This window comes from Canis lupus, chromosome 1 (assembly GCF_003254725.2).
Source record: "Canis lupus dingo isolate Sandy chromosome 1, ASM325472v2, whole genome shotgun sequence".
In the NCBI taxonomy this organism is placed as follows: domain Eukaryota; kingdom Metazoa; phylum Chordata; class Mammalia; order Carnivora; family Canidae; genus Canis; species Canis lupus.
This window is the reverse complement of record NC_064243.1, coordinates 89,921,652-89,938,840: the sequence shown is the minus strand read 5'-3', so window position 1 is coordinate 89,938,840 and position 17,189 is coordinate 89,921,652. Positions and strand designations below refer to the sequence as shown.

Below are 17,189 nucleotides of genomic sequence, written 5' to 3'. Positions count from 1 at the left end.
TCTTTAATGGGACTCTCCATTATCATCCCTGCTTGTCTTGGACCCGTGGACAGGTGCCTTGGACAACAGCAGACACAAAGCGTTCTCTGACATAGAATAGGCACTAAGTATCTGCCGAAGAATTAGATGAATGAGCAGAGGGACTGAACTGAACTCTGTTCTTTGCCAATAAATTCTCCATCTCCCTAAATGCAGCCCCCCAAACTTTGCCATCCCTATCTCTCACTGAATGTCCCATTTAACTGATACCTTGATTCCTGATCCATGCGCTGGTGAGTAGCTTTGACATCGAGTTTCTCTCTTTAGAGATCCTCTTTCCACAAGTAGAAATGACATAAACGAAGATCGTCTCCTTAGTTTATTTTTTTTTTCTAGAGTCCTCAGCATGCTACATTAACCTGACAAAGCTTAATCTTGTGTTCATTTCACAATACATTTCATGCAGTTCACAGCTGTGATTGGCTTTACATTGACATTATGCATGTTTCAATTCAGCCATGTGAAAAGAATAATTCTTAATGGGAGTTTGTCTCCGAAAACTGTCCAAGCTTAAATAAGCATGTGAGCGGTTCACTCTATTCTTAAGTGCAGTCTCTCTCTAAAACGCAGGAAGGATTTTTAGCGTAAGAATATAAGGTCCCTGTGTATCGTCCATTTGCAACCGAACCACTTGCTTTATTTAGGTTTTACAAATCCTGAGGCATCCTCTTTTACAAAAACCGCATTCAAGTATACTATTTTCTCGGACATTCCGGGGTTGAGTTGAGGCAGGAGCAAAAGCTGACCTTCAGCTTTAGAGATCTCCCCCCACCCCCCACCTCCCACATCAATCTTCCGTGGCCCCGGCTTTCCCAAGACTATTCTTAGCATCAGACCCTCTTTTAACAATACACATTCAGCACTAAAGCCACAGAGCAGAGCTATTTGGCATTTCCCAATGAAGTGCAAGAAATTAAATAAGTTATGTTTTTATTGCTAAGGTATATAGCATCGAGCACAGTCACTTTGTCAAACAGAAGGAGAGAGGGTATGCACAGGAGGTGGCCTCTCTCCCCGCACAGGGGGAGGGCAGGGGGGGAGGGGGAGGAGGGGGGTTTCAAATGCACAGAAAAAAAAAAAAAAAGGTCACCTGGTCACACCCCCCCAGCAGTGCGCTTTAGGAGGAAGTGTTGAGTATTCTAGAGTCTGAGGAGTCGGACCTCTCGTCATAGTCCTCCTCGGCGTAGAGCGGCTGCTTGGCCACGATGGGACAGCCGTCGTCGGGGAGCGAGATGCGGGGGTCCTCGGGGGCGCGCGCGGGCAGGACCGGGGAGCCCCGGAAGACGCCGGCGGAGTTGGCGGGGAAGGGGCCCACGTACTGGGACCTCAGCTGGTACTGCTGCTGCAAGGTCATGGTGTTCCACAGGGTCACGTCGTTGGGCAGAAAGGGGCTCGACTGGTTCCTGGCCAAGGTATTCCTCAGCATCAGCGGGTACCGGGGCGGCTGGGGGAAGGGGTGCTGCAGGGGCACGGCCAGCGGGCTGGGGACCACGTTGGCCGAGTCGGCCGAGAAGCGCAGCGTGTCCGGGACCCTGAAGGCCGAGCCCACGGACCACTTGGAGGACGAGAGCGGGTAGGAGCCCAGGCCGTGTTCGAAGAGGTGCCCGTTGGGGGGCAGCACCAGCGCCTCGGGCTCGGCCGCGGTCCGCTCGGAGGCCGCCGCCGCCGACGAGCGGCTGGACAGCAGGACCTCCACGGCGCCCACCAGGTCCCCCCCGCAGCCCTTGAGGATGAGCTCCAGCACCGCCGGCTTCTGGCCCGGGAAGATCTTCTTCAGCACCTCCAGGGGCGGCCGGTTGGCCTTGAGGCTGAAGGGCAGGGACACGGTCCCCGAGGGGCCCTCGATCAGCAGGTGGCTCTGCTCCGCGGCGCACCTGGGGCTGCCGGGCCGGCTCCCGGGGGGGCCCCCGCTCTTCGCGAGCGCGTAGCCGCCTTCGTCCACCGACACCACCTCGGGGCTCTCCGGGCCGAAGCAGCCCTTGCTTGGGGCCACGTCCGGGGAGCTCCTCTGGTCCGCCTCCTTGTCGCTGAAGCTCTCGGCGTTGTCCGCCGAGCCGCCGCCGTCCCCCAGCCGCTCCTCGGCCAGATCTGGAAAGCGGACAACAGCTGGGTTAATCCTTCCCCGGTGTGGGAGGGCGCGGAAAGAGGAACAGATGTGCTGGGGCCCGAGCCCCCCACCCCCACCCCCCACCCCACCCCACCCCCACCCCCAGGCCATTTGGAAGGAGGAATGCAAGCTGGTGGGTGCCAACACGCTGGAAGCCTGCTTTTCTTCTCTTTTTTCTTTCTTTCTTTCTTTTTTTTTTTTTAAGCAAGGGCTACACCCAATGTGAGCCTTGAACTCATGACCCTGAGATCAAGAGTCGCAGGCTCTAGGGCTGAGCCAGCCAGGCGCCCCCCCGCCACCCCCACCACCACACACACCTCCGTTCAGGAAGCTTTTTTAAGAAAAGAAATCCTAACCACCTCACTGGAGAACGGGGACGGAAAAAAAAAAGACTAAAAAAGATGTAGAAATTGGAGCAATTTCTCAGACAGAGCAGCTTGCCTCAAACACAGAACAGTGATAGGATACCTATAACCCTAAAGGATGTGGCTGTCAGGGCAGTAATGATCTAAATGAAGACGCTCTGTAGGTCTAGGGATTGACGCAGCCCAGGGAAGGCCAGAAAAATGAGCTCGGGTTTGTCTCCCGGCTCCTTTTCTGCACATGAGGTGCCTGGTGTCAACTAGGGACATCATCCCACGTAGGGACACCCTATATGGGTCGTGCACCCCATATATACACACACACACACACACACACACATATCCATGGAAGAGAATTTTTATATCTTAAATCCATTTCCCAGAGGCAGATTTTGTGTTAAATATGCCTCGTGAACTAGTCCTATGTTTCATCAGGTTACCATGTACCATAGCTAATCAATAGAATTTCCAGAAAGAAGCCTCTATCCACTGAAATCTTTCTTGCACGGCCACTCGAGGGACTGACAGATTTGGTCTCCTGGAGCTTGCAGTAGAGGGCAAGCAAAACCAGCTGTGAATTCTCAATGGTGGGGCAGGTCGCAGGACAGGAAGGAAACGGCTGGAGAGATTTGTCAAACTGCGACGGGGCATGATCCTTCAATGAAACAATGCGCCCATAACTCCGGGACCATGGGGGTGCAAGAGGTAAAAACGTTTCACAAACTGTTTTATTAGTAAGGTTCATGGAGAGGATTTAAAGATACCTTCTTGAATTATACCAAAAGGAAGGAAAAGCTTCCCAAATAAAGCAGAGATTTGCTGTGAACTAAACCAGCTGCAAATGTCACATTTTGACCTAACACATTACCCCCCCCCCAAGGGCTAGTATTACAGCGCGAAGCGGGCAGAAAGGAGTAGGTAAGACTGGTTTGCTTGCAGTAGGAAATGCCAACAGACTTTTATAATAAAAAGAACATATTCTTTATTAGCATGCTCTGTGCAAGGAGATTTTTATCCTTTTGAAAACATTGGCTGTCTCTACTCAAAGCCAGTGTAACTGATCTAAAGATGAAAATTATTAATGACCCAGTTGTCAGGTTGTAAACAATCGCTTTGCCTGTGTTTTCTGCGGCCCTTTCTGAATAGCTTCATTGTCACCTTCTCTGTGGGCACACCTGATTATATTTAGAAAGCCAGCCGGTGAAATTTCATCATAGCAGCTGCAAAAATCTATCTCCTCCAATTTGTTTTTGTTTATTTTAAAAGCCTTAAGACAAAGGCCCGTTTATGAACATTCTTCTAACGTGAGATTTATCTTCAATATAATGGGGAAATAAAACGTTGGTCCTCCACAAAGCAATAAATAAATACCTGCCAAGCAAAGACAAATACGTCTTAAAATATGTTTAAACTGTATCAGTGCAACTTTGAGCCATAAATCTGATACAAATTCACACTTATCCCAAGTTTGCAGATTAATAAGCCACTGCTTTTTCCAATACACAATGTAAGGTTTCTATGCGGGGATCATCTGTAGCCTGCACGTATCAAGACAACTTTGCTTTCTAGAACAGCTCTGGGACGTGCACAAGACCTGTTTTGGTAAGAGAAACTTGACATCTCCCCTCCTGCAACCCCCTAGGACAGGGGACACAGATGCCCTGTCCTCTGAGTGAATGTGTATTTGTTCTTAAACCAAAAAAGGAAAAACAACACAGAAAAAGCTTCTACAGATTCCCATTCTAAGCAACTAGACCTACCTACATTCTGACTCATGACCCCATGCATACCTCTTGGCAGTTACTCTGTCACGAAACACTTGAAAATGAGTGGACACAGTGACAGTACGTTAGCTCAGCACTGATGTGAACACATAATTGGACTTGGGCCCCTGCTCAGTGGGGCTTGGGAACACAAGCCAAATACACTCCCCAGGGAAATAGAAAATAAAATTATGCTTTAAATACTGTGTATCTCTAAACAGGGTTTTTGAATTTAACTTTAGCTTTCCTTACCTATTATTTTCACTATCAAGTATCTGTATGCCTGTAATATGCAAGATACTGAGAGAAACAGAAAAAAAGGAAGTGAAAAATACCAGGAAGTGTAAGACTAGCCCCTAATCTGTGGGACTTAGTATCTAGTTGGGCAGATAAGATGCATGGGGATGGAGAAAAGCAAACATAGCCAGAAAGAACTTGCTTTGTATCCAGGATGATACATACTGTACACAAATGTTCACAGTGGCATCATCCGCAACAGACAAAAGGTGGGAGCAACCCAGGTGTCCCCAGTGGATAAATGGATAAATAAAATGTGATACACACATGCAATGGAATATTAGTCTCAAAATGTAATGAAATTCTGACCCCGGGTTATGATAGGGATGAACTCTAAAAATATGCTAAAAGAAATAAGTCAGTCACAAGAGGACAAATACTCTGATTCCACTTATGTGAGGTTCCTAGAATAGACAAATTCACAGAGATTGAGAGTAGAAGGATCATTAACAGGATCTGGGAGGGAGGGGGAGAGGGACAGAATGGCACTTATCCTGTCACTGGTACAGGGGATTCAGATGATAAAAAAGTTCTGGAAATGGACAGTAGTGGTGGTAGCACAACATGGTGAATATTACTCAATGCCACTACATTGTACCCCTAAAAAAAGTTAAAATAGTAAATTTTATATTATGTATATTTTACCACAATAAAAAAAAAGATAAATATGACACACAGTACACAGCAATATAAGAGATGGTGAGATTTTTTTTTTCTTTTTGAAAGCAAGAGAAACTACTGGTTCTTCTACGAAATAAGTATATAAGTACAGCTAGGAAGCTCAAAACTTAGCTATTTTTTAATGAGTGAACCTAAAAGAGGCTTCCTATTTTAAAAAATAACTTTTCCCAGGGTGTGTGGCTGGCTCAGTCCAGGGAGTTTGTGACTCTTGATCTCCAGGTAGTGAGTTCAAGCCCCACGTTAAACGTAGAGTTTACTTTAAAAAAAAAAAATCTTAAATAAAAAAAAAAGATAATTTTTCCCATGCCGGATGAGCTGCAAACACTGAACACATGTGTGAAAAATGTTTTAAGGTCTCTCAACAAACTCACTCTTCCACAGAACACTTCAGTCTCCAGAAGAAAGTGATTCAAAGCACAGAAGTTTAGCCAAAGGGAGCTAGAGAATGATGTCCCAGTTAATCTGACACATCTGCCATTACGAAAATGTAGTATTTTTTTTCCCCCAAAATGGCAAAAGATATACAATCCTGAAGTACTGGATAGTGGATGACAAGACTATAAACCTGAAAATACAGAATTCTACTCTTGTGCCTATGTTCCTGTTCTGCAGAACAAGCCACAACAGAATCTTATATGGGGTGCCAGCTTGCTCACCAGCTGTGAACCCCCAGGACTGCAAGGGCCCCTGCCTTTCTGATTTCTTGTGCCACCCTGCTACGTGGCATGCCCAGAGCAGCACGTGCTTCTGGTAACTTCTCAGGGGGAGTGGTGATGGTGGTGGGCTGGGCTGTGCCCATTCATCCACACTGTCTTCTCAGGTTTCAGGGCAGTCGGCCTCTCCAGCTTGGGTGTCCAGGCGATGGCCAGATGGGAAAAAAAAACAAAAAACAAAAAACAAAAACAAAACAAAACAACCTAACAGGGTGTCAGAGGAATGAAATCTAAAAAGTAGAAAGTCAGGGTATCCCAACCAACTGGGCTCAGTGCTGCTGATACTGTGTTCAAAGGGAAGACCTAGACCTTGAAGGAAGCGGGGAGTGGGACACACCCAAGGCTTTTGTGCACCTGAGCCCCGCATAAAAGTCCTCCTACAGGCTGGTGGGTGAGCAAGATCCCTCTCAACGGCCAAGGCTGTTGGGGTTGCAAAGCTGGACAAGGCAAGACTAGCCTCTCACCTTGTGCCAGGAGTCCCTCCTCACCATCATAATTTCTGAAGGGCAGACTGCAGAGCCCCTGCAATTTTGTGGCACTATGGTATCTAGTATTGGATATACAGCTGTACCTACACTGGATGTATTGTAAATTGTTCTATAAATACAGACTTTCACGAGTAATTATAGAGGGTGGGTTTTGAGCTCAGTGATAAAGGGTAACTTAATAATGGGTGTTTCTTTACATCTCTAGGTTTTTTCCCCCCTAAATGAACTTTATGAAATGTTCATGTTGGTTTAAAACACAAAGGCCTTTCTAGATACAGAAATGTGACACTGCCAACCAACAAAATGAAAAGGGAAATAGTCCCCGAACACTTGACCCTCTTTCTCCTCGAACCTAACACCCTAATTCCTAGGACATAGACAGTAAGAATATACTCCAGCTGATAACATTTTTACCCCTAGCATCTGGGTGCAGGAAGCCATGCCTACTAGTCAAAAAAGTAGAAAGACACAAATTTCATTTGATATTCCAAGTCACCTATTGGAAGTGATACAATCTGCTGTTTCTAAGGCTTAAACAGACAGGTATTTTTAAAAAGTCTTACTACTCACTCTTCAAATTCATATTTTTCGTGATATAGACATGCTCCTAGCCACCCCTGAGCTAAACCCTTCACTCGGGTCAAAATATGTAAAAGAAGTAGATATTCAATTAAGAAGGAAATTTTTTCTATCAATAATATGCTACCAACTTCAAAAAAATACATAAGCCTTAAGATAGCTACAAGACTTTTTTTTTATCTCCTTTTGCTACAGACTTTAGGGAAAGAAACTGAACACTCACACAAAAGTGACTTCCAATCTAAAACTACAGTTTGTGGAGCGCCTGAGTGGCTCAGTGGTTGAGCATCTGCCTTCAGCTCAGGTCATGATCAGGTCCTGGGATCGAGTCTCACATTGGACTCCCCACAGGGAGCCTGCTTCTCCCTCTGCCTATGTCTCTGCCTCTTTGCGTCTCTCATGAATAAATAAAAAATCTTTAAAATTAAATAAAACTATGGTTTGCAAAATCTTTCCTCCTTTAGAGAACTTTTTAAATATGAAAATGTAGTTATATATATATACATTTTAAAGACCTAGGGATCCCTGGGTGGCGCAGCGGTTTGGCGCCTGCCTTTGGCCCAGGGCGGGATCCTGGAGACTCTGAATCGAATCCCACGTTGGGCTCCCGGTGCATGGAGCCTGCTTCTCCCTCTGCCTGTGTCTCTGCCTCTTTCTCTCTCTCTCTCTCTGTGACTATCATAAATAAATTTAAAAAAATTAAAAAAAATAAAGACCTAGGTATTCATTTCAAATAGTTTGGTAAACCAACCACACATGTGAAATAAACACAAAAATGGAGACTCTTTCAGGCTTCAATGTGGTGGGTTTTTTCCATTCTATCCCATTATACCTACAAAAATATTATATTGAATGAAAACACAAAAACATTGGCATAGAGAGGAACATTTCCTAGAACAAAAGTCACTGGACTTTTTTTTCTTTTGAAATCATGTCATTTTGGGACGTGGATTGTATGGCCTCTTATGCTGACTTGAGCTTTAGGGGACACACCTCTGAGTGTACCCTGATGAGTGGTTTTCTAAGCACCCAAATCTTAAAGCAATGACAGGGAAAAAGCCCAGGCAGGACCTGGTGCTTCTAGAAGAGACCAATGGCCAGTCAGAACGCTAACAGGAGACACACGTTTTTACATTTCTGTTATCTTTATCTCACACTAGAAGTGCTGAATCATAAAAAAAACAAACAACAACAACAACAACAAAACCAAAACCTGAGTGGCTGAAAATCTAAAGTACAGCAGGAAATGAGTATCAGTGGAAAATCTTTTTCTTTCTGGGTTGGTGAGGGTTGGGGGAGGACCTGTGAAGAGTACAAATCGTCACGCTTTGCTTTTTAAAAAATCATTAACATAATATAATAACATAACATAATCATTAATAATATATGGAGGAATCAGGATGGTTCCTTGGGATCAATATTTGGGGGGAACACTGCTATAGAAAGAGCAGAACTTAAGAAAATAAAACTTGCAATGGTGGACTTCGTACATCCTGCAAAAATTGAGTTTTGACCCCTTCAGTGACTCAGGAACGCTTTTCAAGAAGCAGGAGAAAAATCATCTATAAATCCACATGTTCATTGGGAACTGACAGAAATGCAGCTCTCTATTCATCTGTTTAACAGAAACCCTTAAGTCTCTCACCATGCCCCCAGCACTTATTAGGTAAGATTACACAGAGCTGATCAAAACATTGCCTCTTGGTCACTGAGAGGCTTGCAGTTTAACTAGTCTTCTGCAAAATTTTTCCACGTTATCCGTGCGGTTGGTCATATTTTACATTAAAACACAGCAAATCACCTCAAGGGCCAGCCGCTGGGCAGGCTAAGGTGTATTCATAGGGTTCACGCTGTTGTAAACATTGGCACGTAGAGACAATGGTTGCAACAAATACTCATATTGAACTAACAGAAGTAACAAGCGGTGAGAGCAGAACACCAATCCCAGCTCCGTAAAACGTACGCCTGCCTGGTCACTGGAAGCAGAAACAGGGATGAGAGATTCAGTAAAGAACTGACCCGTTCTGAATGTTCGGTTTTCCACAATACTGTTAATTTCGGTATTGTAATACTGTTAATTCAGTTGACTGTGCTTGTTTTTTAATAGCTGTTTAATTAGAAAATAAAATGGAAAAAAAACCCACCAAGTTTTTTCGTTTTAGCTTCTTTAGAGAAGAGACAAGGGGGTGACTCACTAGCCTGTAGGACGCTGGAGAGTGACATGACCTAATCCCAAGGTGATGGACCTGGGAGGACCAGTTGTTCTACTACTTGGGCCCTGATCTCTGCCACGAGCTCCCATGCGTCCCTCACTTCCAGGCCCACTGTGCCATTAGGGCCACGCGGGACTAGACATGAAAATCCAGAGATCAGAGGAGCCAGAACAGGTTAAAAAGCCAAAGAAAGGAGGAAAACAAGAGGGGAGGCAGAGGGGATGGAGAGGGAGAGGGGAGAAAGGGAGGCAGGCAAATAGATTAGGAGCTCCATCCTCTTCTGTCAGGAAGAAGTGCAACATTTCCAGAACGGGGCTCCAAGTCCTCCAGGGACATTGATTTATGAAGATTTACTCACTTTCTCTCTGTAAAGCTGTTAGCAGAAAGTGCTGACTGGCCACAGCAAAGAATTTCTCATCAATGCTCTTTGATTGTATTTTGCAAACAAAATGCCTGTTGCTTGGTAACATTTCACTTGAGCCTGACCTTCCCCGAAAGTTATTGCTATCAGATTCGATTTACACTGTCCTCCTGTGATTACTGTAATCTTTTAAACCCGGGAGTTCATCCATCAGGGAAAAGAAAAGTTGGTTGTGTAAGTCGAGAGCACAGCTATCCACCAGATTTATAACCCAGAGGAGTGTGTTGGGGGGGGGGGGGCTCGTTCTCGGATGGCAGTGGGCCTGTGGTGGCCAGACATGAGGGGATAACACCCTTTTTTCCTGTCAGCCCTGTCCTCGGCACCACAAGAGGATCACCAGAGGCTCCCCAGAAAGAAAGAGAAGCTGGTGGATGCCCCGGAAGACCCCCACACTGAGGGGCGACTGGCGCTGGGTGGGGACTGCCTAGGCCCAGGGTGGCCAGATAGGATGCCAGGACACCCATTTACATTCGAACTTCAGATGAATAACGAAAAGCTTTTTAGTTGCAGTATGCACCCTGGATTATATTTTTTAAAGATTTAATTTATTTATTCATGAGAGACACAGAGAGGCAGAGACATAGGGGGAGAAGCAGGCTCCCTGCAGGGACCTCGATAAGGGACTGGTCCCAGGACCTGATCATAACCTGAGCCCAAGGCAGATGCTCAACCACTGAGCCACCCAGGTGCTCAAACCATGCAATATTTGACATCCTTTTTTTTTTTTTTTTGGCTATTTGCACATTTTTTGTGCTAAATCTGGCAACACACCGAAGCTGAAGCTCCGGAGGCAAGGAGGCAGCAGGGAGGGAGCAGGAAGGGCATGGGGGGCTGCGGGCTCCTGGGCCCTGTAGTGCAACCCCCAGAGTGAGCCAGGAGGGAGCCTGTAGCACCCGAGCCTATGCCTACGAGCTAGCTGGCCGTGTGCGCCTGTCCTAGGGCCCCGCTGCCCCCCCTCCATGATGGCCCGCCCCTGTCCCCCTCCGGACCCTGCCCAAGCCCTCTGCCTGCACCACCTGAGCTGCGCCATGGTTTGGAAGAGACCATGACTTCAGGACCTCAGGACGGTTTGCTCCTCTGCATTTGGTTGGTTTTGTGTTTCCAAGCGCAACTGAAAGCAGGTTCCTTGCCCCAAATCAAGGTGTCTTAAATAACCAGATCCCATCTTTAAAATTTGTAAACCCATTTCATGAATGACTTTGAAGTCTTTCCCGCTTTTTCGTTTGCTTCTGTCCTATCATCACCAGGATTTCCCATTACGGCCTGGACTGGTGATCCCGTAACAATCATGGTACTAGCAGGTGCATCTGTCTCTTTAAATAATAATAATAATAATAAGTAAAAGTACATTACTTAGGAAGCAGATGGGACAGGACCCAATCAAGCTGGAGCAAAAAAGCACAGAGCTGGCATTAGGTTGCTAAGACGGGCGGAGCAGGAGGTAAAACTAAATAGTTTTCCATAATCACCTGACTTCTCCCCTGCCCTATAGGTCTCTTGTTTGCTCCTTTCCAGGAGACCCACTCGTGAAGGGAGCTCCTGCTTTCCTATCTGATCCTCTTCTTCTGTCCTAACCAAATACGCTGGTTTTTTTAAATTTCTTTTTCCTTTAAGAACATTTGAAGGAACTTGTGTACCTATTCATTTTGTAGACAAATGTAGGAAGTATCTATAGCCACAGGTCTTTCCTTGCACAGCTCTAGGGGACCCAGGACACTCTCCTGGAGCGAAAAGCTGGCCGTGGGGGAAGGGATGAGAACACAGGTATGTAACTTTAGCTTCTCACCTTGGTCCTGACCCTTAACTTTCCTCAGCTCTAGAGCTTACGTCCTGAAAGTCTGGCTTGGCTGGTTGAAGCTGCTGACTCAGATACAGTAAGATCTGAAAGAAGCTGACACTTCCCAGGCTATTTTCATGGGGGGAGGCAGGAGGGTGAAGAGGCTGAAGAGGGAATTTAGGAGAATAAGTGAGTCAATGCTACAAAGAAGCTAAAATTAGAATCTCAGGCTCAATCAAAATTTATTACTATGAGGCCGTTCATAGACGAACATCAAGACGAACAGCAAGAGAAATGTACACCCAGAAGGAAAAAAGAACGCTCCAATACAGAACTAGAATTAATAACATTAGACTATGAAAAATTCTCCTTCAAGCCACTGCCACCTTGGAAAGGATGCTCAGCGAGCTTACTACACTCTTGGGTTAAAATCACCCTCATTCCTTTAAAGAATCTGAAGCAGATTTTTAGAGATTTCTTTCAGCAACAGAACTGAATTTTGGTGTTAACGTGTCACTCCCCTAACAGGGTGTTTTTCTTCCAGCAGTGTCCAAGAAACATACCCTTCTCTGGGGCAAGTGGTTTTTCTCAAGGATTTCTGGAGAGGTAAAAGGACTCCTGAGTTTCTGCACCTGTGTTTGTATCCAACAACAAAAAGGCATATGTCTCCATAGCTATGTACAAAAGAGGCCCTTTGCAAAAAGAACCAATGGCATTTTTGACATAGATCTCACAGACAAATCTGTAGAATGTGCCAGCAGGTATTTAGATTCCTAATGGTCTGTGAGCTTACGGTACATGTGGACCTACTATTCAAATAGAGCTTTACTTCTCTAAACATAGTGATCTATTTGTCCAGGATGGCATGTTACATACGTTCCCAAAACAACTGCAAAAAGGCATAATACAGACAGTAACTGGGATTCACATCTAGACAGTTTTCCCTAACTTAAACTCAAAAGAAGCTTTCTCCATATAAAGCATTGCATAGAACCGATCCCCTTGTAAGCTTGCCTTCCTAATGGGAAATAATTATCTCTTCTTTTTCTCTCTCCTCCCACCTTTGGATTGGTGATTGGCTTTTTTTTCCCCTTAAAGAATGGAATTATGGGGTCGAACCAATGGAAAGAAGAGAACAAAAGTTATATAAATGAATATGCATAGTATGCAGCCTGAAGAATTGGAAACTAGGCTTTTTGGTCTCTGAGGGCTCAGTGCTCCAAAGCCACCACTCTGACCCCTCCTCGTGGTAAATCCTAGTCTCCTTTTCAATCCCTTGTTTTTCAATTTGGAAGGCTCAGGCGATCCCTGAATAATTGGTTTGGAGTCAGAGAGCACGCACCAGGTCTGGTTTGTCCAGTTGAAATCTGCCTCCCTCTTTTATTCCCCCAAGGCGTGCTACCGCAGCTGCTACCCCGCCTTCCTTCCGGCTCCCACTACCCCTCCTCCCCTGGTTGTTTGGGTTTTGCGACTCTTTAGAAACCTTGAACTTTGGCTATCCCAAAGACTGGTTTGAAGACTGAAGAGCACAGAATGTGAAAGAATGCCCTCTTGGACAAAGACTCCAGAACCCAATGCCCTTGGGGTGCTGCTGGGCAGATGGGCCACTGCAAAATGCTACTACCCTTGGCCTACGCAGACTCCTGCTCTGATGTTGGGGAAATGAAGACAGAGAAACTGGAAATGCAAAGGTTAAGGAAAGCTAGTGGCAGGGATCAACTTCTAGAACTGAGACACAACTCTCCTAGTTACTCATCTTAACTTAAAGGAGAAAGCAGAAAGAATTTTCTTGAATCTTCTTTCTCCTCGCCTCCCATTTCTCTATGGCAAATCTACACATACAAAGAGATGAGAGGGACAAAAGATTGACGGGGCATGTGTGTGTGTGTTGGGGGGGGCAGGTGCTCATTACTCACAGATATGCTTATACCCTACTTTGGATTAAAGAGCCACAAAATCCATGTTCAGCAAGCTGTCCTCTGCCATAAAACGCCCAGGCCTACTCTTCACGTAAGATGTTCTCAGAGCTTCAGACCTGCAGAGCATAACTGAGCAATAGGACAGCCGACCTGTGCCATCCATGCTTCCTGTCCACTCACTCGTGAGTCTGCATTTCCCCAGCTCCATACAGCAGTCCAGTGCTCCCCGAAAGCATCTTTCCAAAAGCCAGGGTTAATGTCTTTTTTTTGGGGGGGGGGTGGAGAGGAGTGGTGTAGGCAGAAGCTCTATCACAGTTCTACCTACAGGAGGGCTCTGGGCCTTCCAGGGTCTTCCTTTCCCAAAATTTTAGCAGCGCTTCTCTCCCCCTTCCTGGGCAGATGGGGCTTTTTTGCTTTGTACATCTGCCCCAGCCCAAGGGAAACACCAAACACACATCTACTGAATCCCAGCAGCCAAAAATCAAAGGAGCACTTGGGCTGGGTAGGATGACAAGCTAGAGATTCCCCGAGGAGGAAAGAGACTCAACCTGGGTCTGCAGGCCTGGGGAGAAAGCAGATGATGGAAGCTGGGAGGTGGGGTGTGGGAATACAGGCACCTCCAAGACTCTGGGCAGACCCACCCTCTCTACACAGCCCAGCAGAGGAGGAAGGGAAGGGGCGGTGAGAGCGCCTTTGCTCTTAGCAGCAACAGGCCCACCACACCTGCCTAGAATCAGAAAGGGCTGGGCAGAGGTGTCCTCCGCCGCCATAGGTCAAGTTTTATTTGTTTTTCTTTAAACCACAGAGACAAACGAGGACGCCTGAGGAACGGTGGTAAACCATCTGGGCAGCTCTGCAAGCTCCGGGTGCGGGTGCGCCAGAGTCCGGCCGCCACCGTTTCAGGAAGCTTTCTGGCCCTTTTCAATGAGGCTGCTACATGGGGCTTCCTTCAGATCGCAAGAAGCTGGAAGCCACAGCGCGTTACTAGAAAGGCTTCTGGGTCACTCGAAGTCCCCGGCCCGCGAAGCACGCCCGGCTCGGACTCGGCCAAGCCTTGGCCTGGGCCATTTACCTGCGCCCACCTGTCCCAGCCTCCAAAGGCGAGGCCCTCGATGCTCGCAGCCTGGGAAGCCTGGCCTCGCCGTGGGGTGTGCGCCCGCGTGGGTTTTAACTTGGTCCCGCTTCGACCTCTTTATGTGCCGGCCGAGGCGACCACGTCCCCCCTTTTTACCTGGGGAGCCCGGCTTCCACCGGCTCGGGGTCCGGACCGCAGGCCGGCCTGCGCCCGGAGAGTGGGGACCGGCTCGGCGGGGTGGGGCGAAGGCCCGAGCACCTCCTCCGGTAACTGGAAGTAAACTGCGAAGTTTCCTCCCGCGCGGCGCCGGCGCCCGCGCCCGCGCCCGCGCCCGCTCCCGCCCGGCGGCTCTTACCTGGCTTGGCGAGGGGCGCCTGCAACGCCCCGGGCTGCGGCTCCGAGGCCCAGCGCAGCGCGGCGGCGGCGGCCAAGTCCGCGGCGGGCCGGGGCGGCGGCGGCTGGGACGGCTGCGAGGTCTGCGGCGGCGGCGGGGCGGCGGCGGCGTCCCCCGGCGGCGGGGGTCCCGGCAGGGCGCGCAGCGAGTCCGGGATGAGGCTCTCGAGGCTCTCGTTGGCCTGCTGCCGGCGCAGCGCCACCTGCGCGGCCATGACCCGCTGCCGCTCGATGATGAGGATGCACTTCTCGCAGGTGCAGTCCTTGAAGCGGCAGTAGCGCTTGTGGCCCTTGAGCCAGGACAGCACGCCGTGGTTGCGGCAGCGCGCGCACTTGGGCGTGCGCTGCAAGGGCGCCCGCGGCGGCTGCGACACCGGGCCGCCCATGTACAGGTAGGGGGAGCCGTAGCCGTTCATGTCCGGGACTCCGGGAAGGGCGGGCGCGAGGGCGGGCGCGAGGGCGCCGGCCGGCGGGGCAGGGAGGCCGGCCCCGGGGCGGCCCGCGGGCGGCGCGGTCCTCGGTCCCGCAGCCCCGGCGGCCGCGTGCGCTCCGGGGCGGCGGGAGGCGCGGCTGCGGTCGTCCCGGGCCCCGCGGCTGCTCGGCAATCCCGCCAGCGGCGGCCTCGGCCCGCACGTCCCCCCCGGCCGCCGGGGCGCTGCGGCGGCTGCGGAGAGCCGGCGAGAGCTGGGTTGAGGTCTGAGCAGCGCGTCTGCAGCTCCCGCGCGCGCCGGCCGGCCCGGCACCTCCTCCGCCGCCGCCCTCCCCCACCCCTCCTCCCTCCCTCCGCCACCCCACCCCCACCCCACCCCACCCCACCCCCGGGGTCCCGAGCTCCTGGCACTCCCCGCTCCCCGCCTTCCTCCTTCCCGCCCGCGCCCCCGGCGTCCCTGCACTTCACCTTCCTCGCCACCTGCCGCCAGGCCACTCGGGCGGGGGGCGCTCACGGCCCCCGGCTCCGAGCTCCCCACGCTTTGCCCGACTGCGGCGCTCCGGGGACGCGGCGGGGCACTCGGGGCGGGGACGAGGTGGACCGGCGGGGGCGAGGCGGGGTGCCCGGAGGCCAGTGAGGTGGCCGCTCCCCTCGCCCCTTCCCCTCCCCGCCGGCCGGATTTGGCGGCTCCGAGCCCGAGGCCGCTTCCATCCTCACCCCCGGCGGCGGAGAGGGCTCCGCGCGACCCGGAGCCTCCCGGAGCGCTCGGGGGCACTCGGGACTCGGCCGGAGCCGCGAAGCCTTTTAAATGGGGGCGAGCCAGGCCCTGCGGCCACTGGCAGGTGGATTGGGGTTAGGCCGGTGGAATTGGTCAGGAAATTTTGGCTTTCCTGAGTCCCTCTGGCAACAATTTTTTTTTCTTTTGCTGCTGTAGAATAAAATAAATGTTTATGAAAACCTGCTGGCTCAAGGATGACAATCCATTTTGCAGGCTATTTCAAAGGGGAAAACAGGCCTTCCCCCACCCCCCCAAACCCTGGCGTTGATTTTGTTGCTCTACCCTCCTCTTGTTTTATTTCTGTCCTGGAAGGCCAAAGGCCGGGAAGTGCTCTTATGGAGGATCTGTTCAAGTGCACAGCCTAAACTTTCTGACAGCTGTCGCAGGAGCCACGTTAGCGCCCCACAAGTTATGGGATGTGATGGTCTCCCCTCTGCCCTGCCCCACAGCCATGGTTACCATCAAACCGAGGTCTGGAGTCATCCAATTCAAATTCCCACAGACTCAGTGACTGAGTTATGGATAAGGGATGGGGCCATCTGCCCCCCACTCCGCCCAGCCCCAGCGTCTTTGGGTAGGGGGGCAAGAGCGCCCTTGCACAGGATGACAGCATCACACTTTGTTTAAACTGTTATCCGCTTGTCTCTAATCTATGAGTACTAGTTTGGCCTCATGCAGACCACCGCTAGAAATGCACAGGGAAGATTAAGCAAACACACACACACACACACACACACACACACACACCACCGCTGGAAAACAAAGAAACAAACGAAAACAGGAGGATACTGGGTAGCACCACAGTTCAGTGCAAAGCGGGGGAGATGGGAACCTTCGTTAGGGAGGCTCCTGAGAGGACTCTGAACTCATCTCCCTGAGGTCTGAGCGAGTCGAAGTCAAGATGAATCCGCAGCAGTGGCCAACCCTTTGGCTGCACTGCGCCCCTCGTCCCCTCGGGGAGGCCTTTTTCTCTCTGCACTGCCCTGAAAGCAAACAAGCAACAGGAAACGTCCTTCTGTGTTTGCTGTGAATTCAAGGAGAATGTCGCCAGGCATTCTGGCGGCCAACTCTCCACCCCAAAGGTGATTGGAGAAGGGAGGAGGATTGAAAAAGTTACCCTGGTTGTGTGCATTTCCCTCGAAGCCTATAGCTGA

The 17,189-nt window shown here is 49.8% G+C and overlaps 1 protein-coding gene across 1 annotated transcript; it reads right to left on the bottom strand.

Moving 5' to 3' along the window:
- Positions 1–355: 355 nt before the first annotated feature.
- Positions 356–15,243, bottom strand: DMRT3 (doublesex and mab-3 related transcription factor 3). The gene is made up of 2 exons (XM_025423411.3): positions 14,790–15,243; positions 356–2,127 (listed from the first exon to the last, which is right to left on the bottom strand). Exons 1-2 carry the CDS (start codon positions 15,241–15,243, stop codon positions 1,157–1,159), a joined length of 1,425 nt encoding a protein of 474 aa, XP_025279196.1. The 3' UTR covers positions 356–1,156.
- Between the last annotated feature and the right edge of the window lie 1,946 nt (positions 15,244–17,189).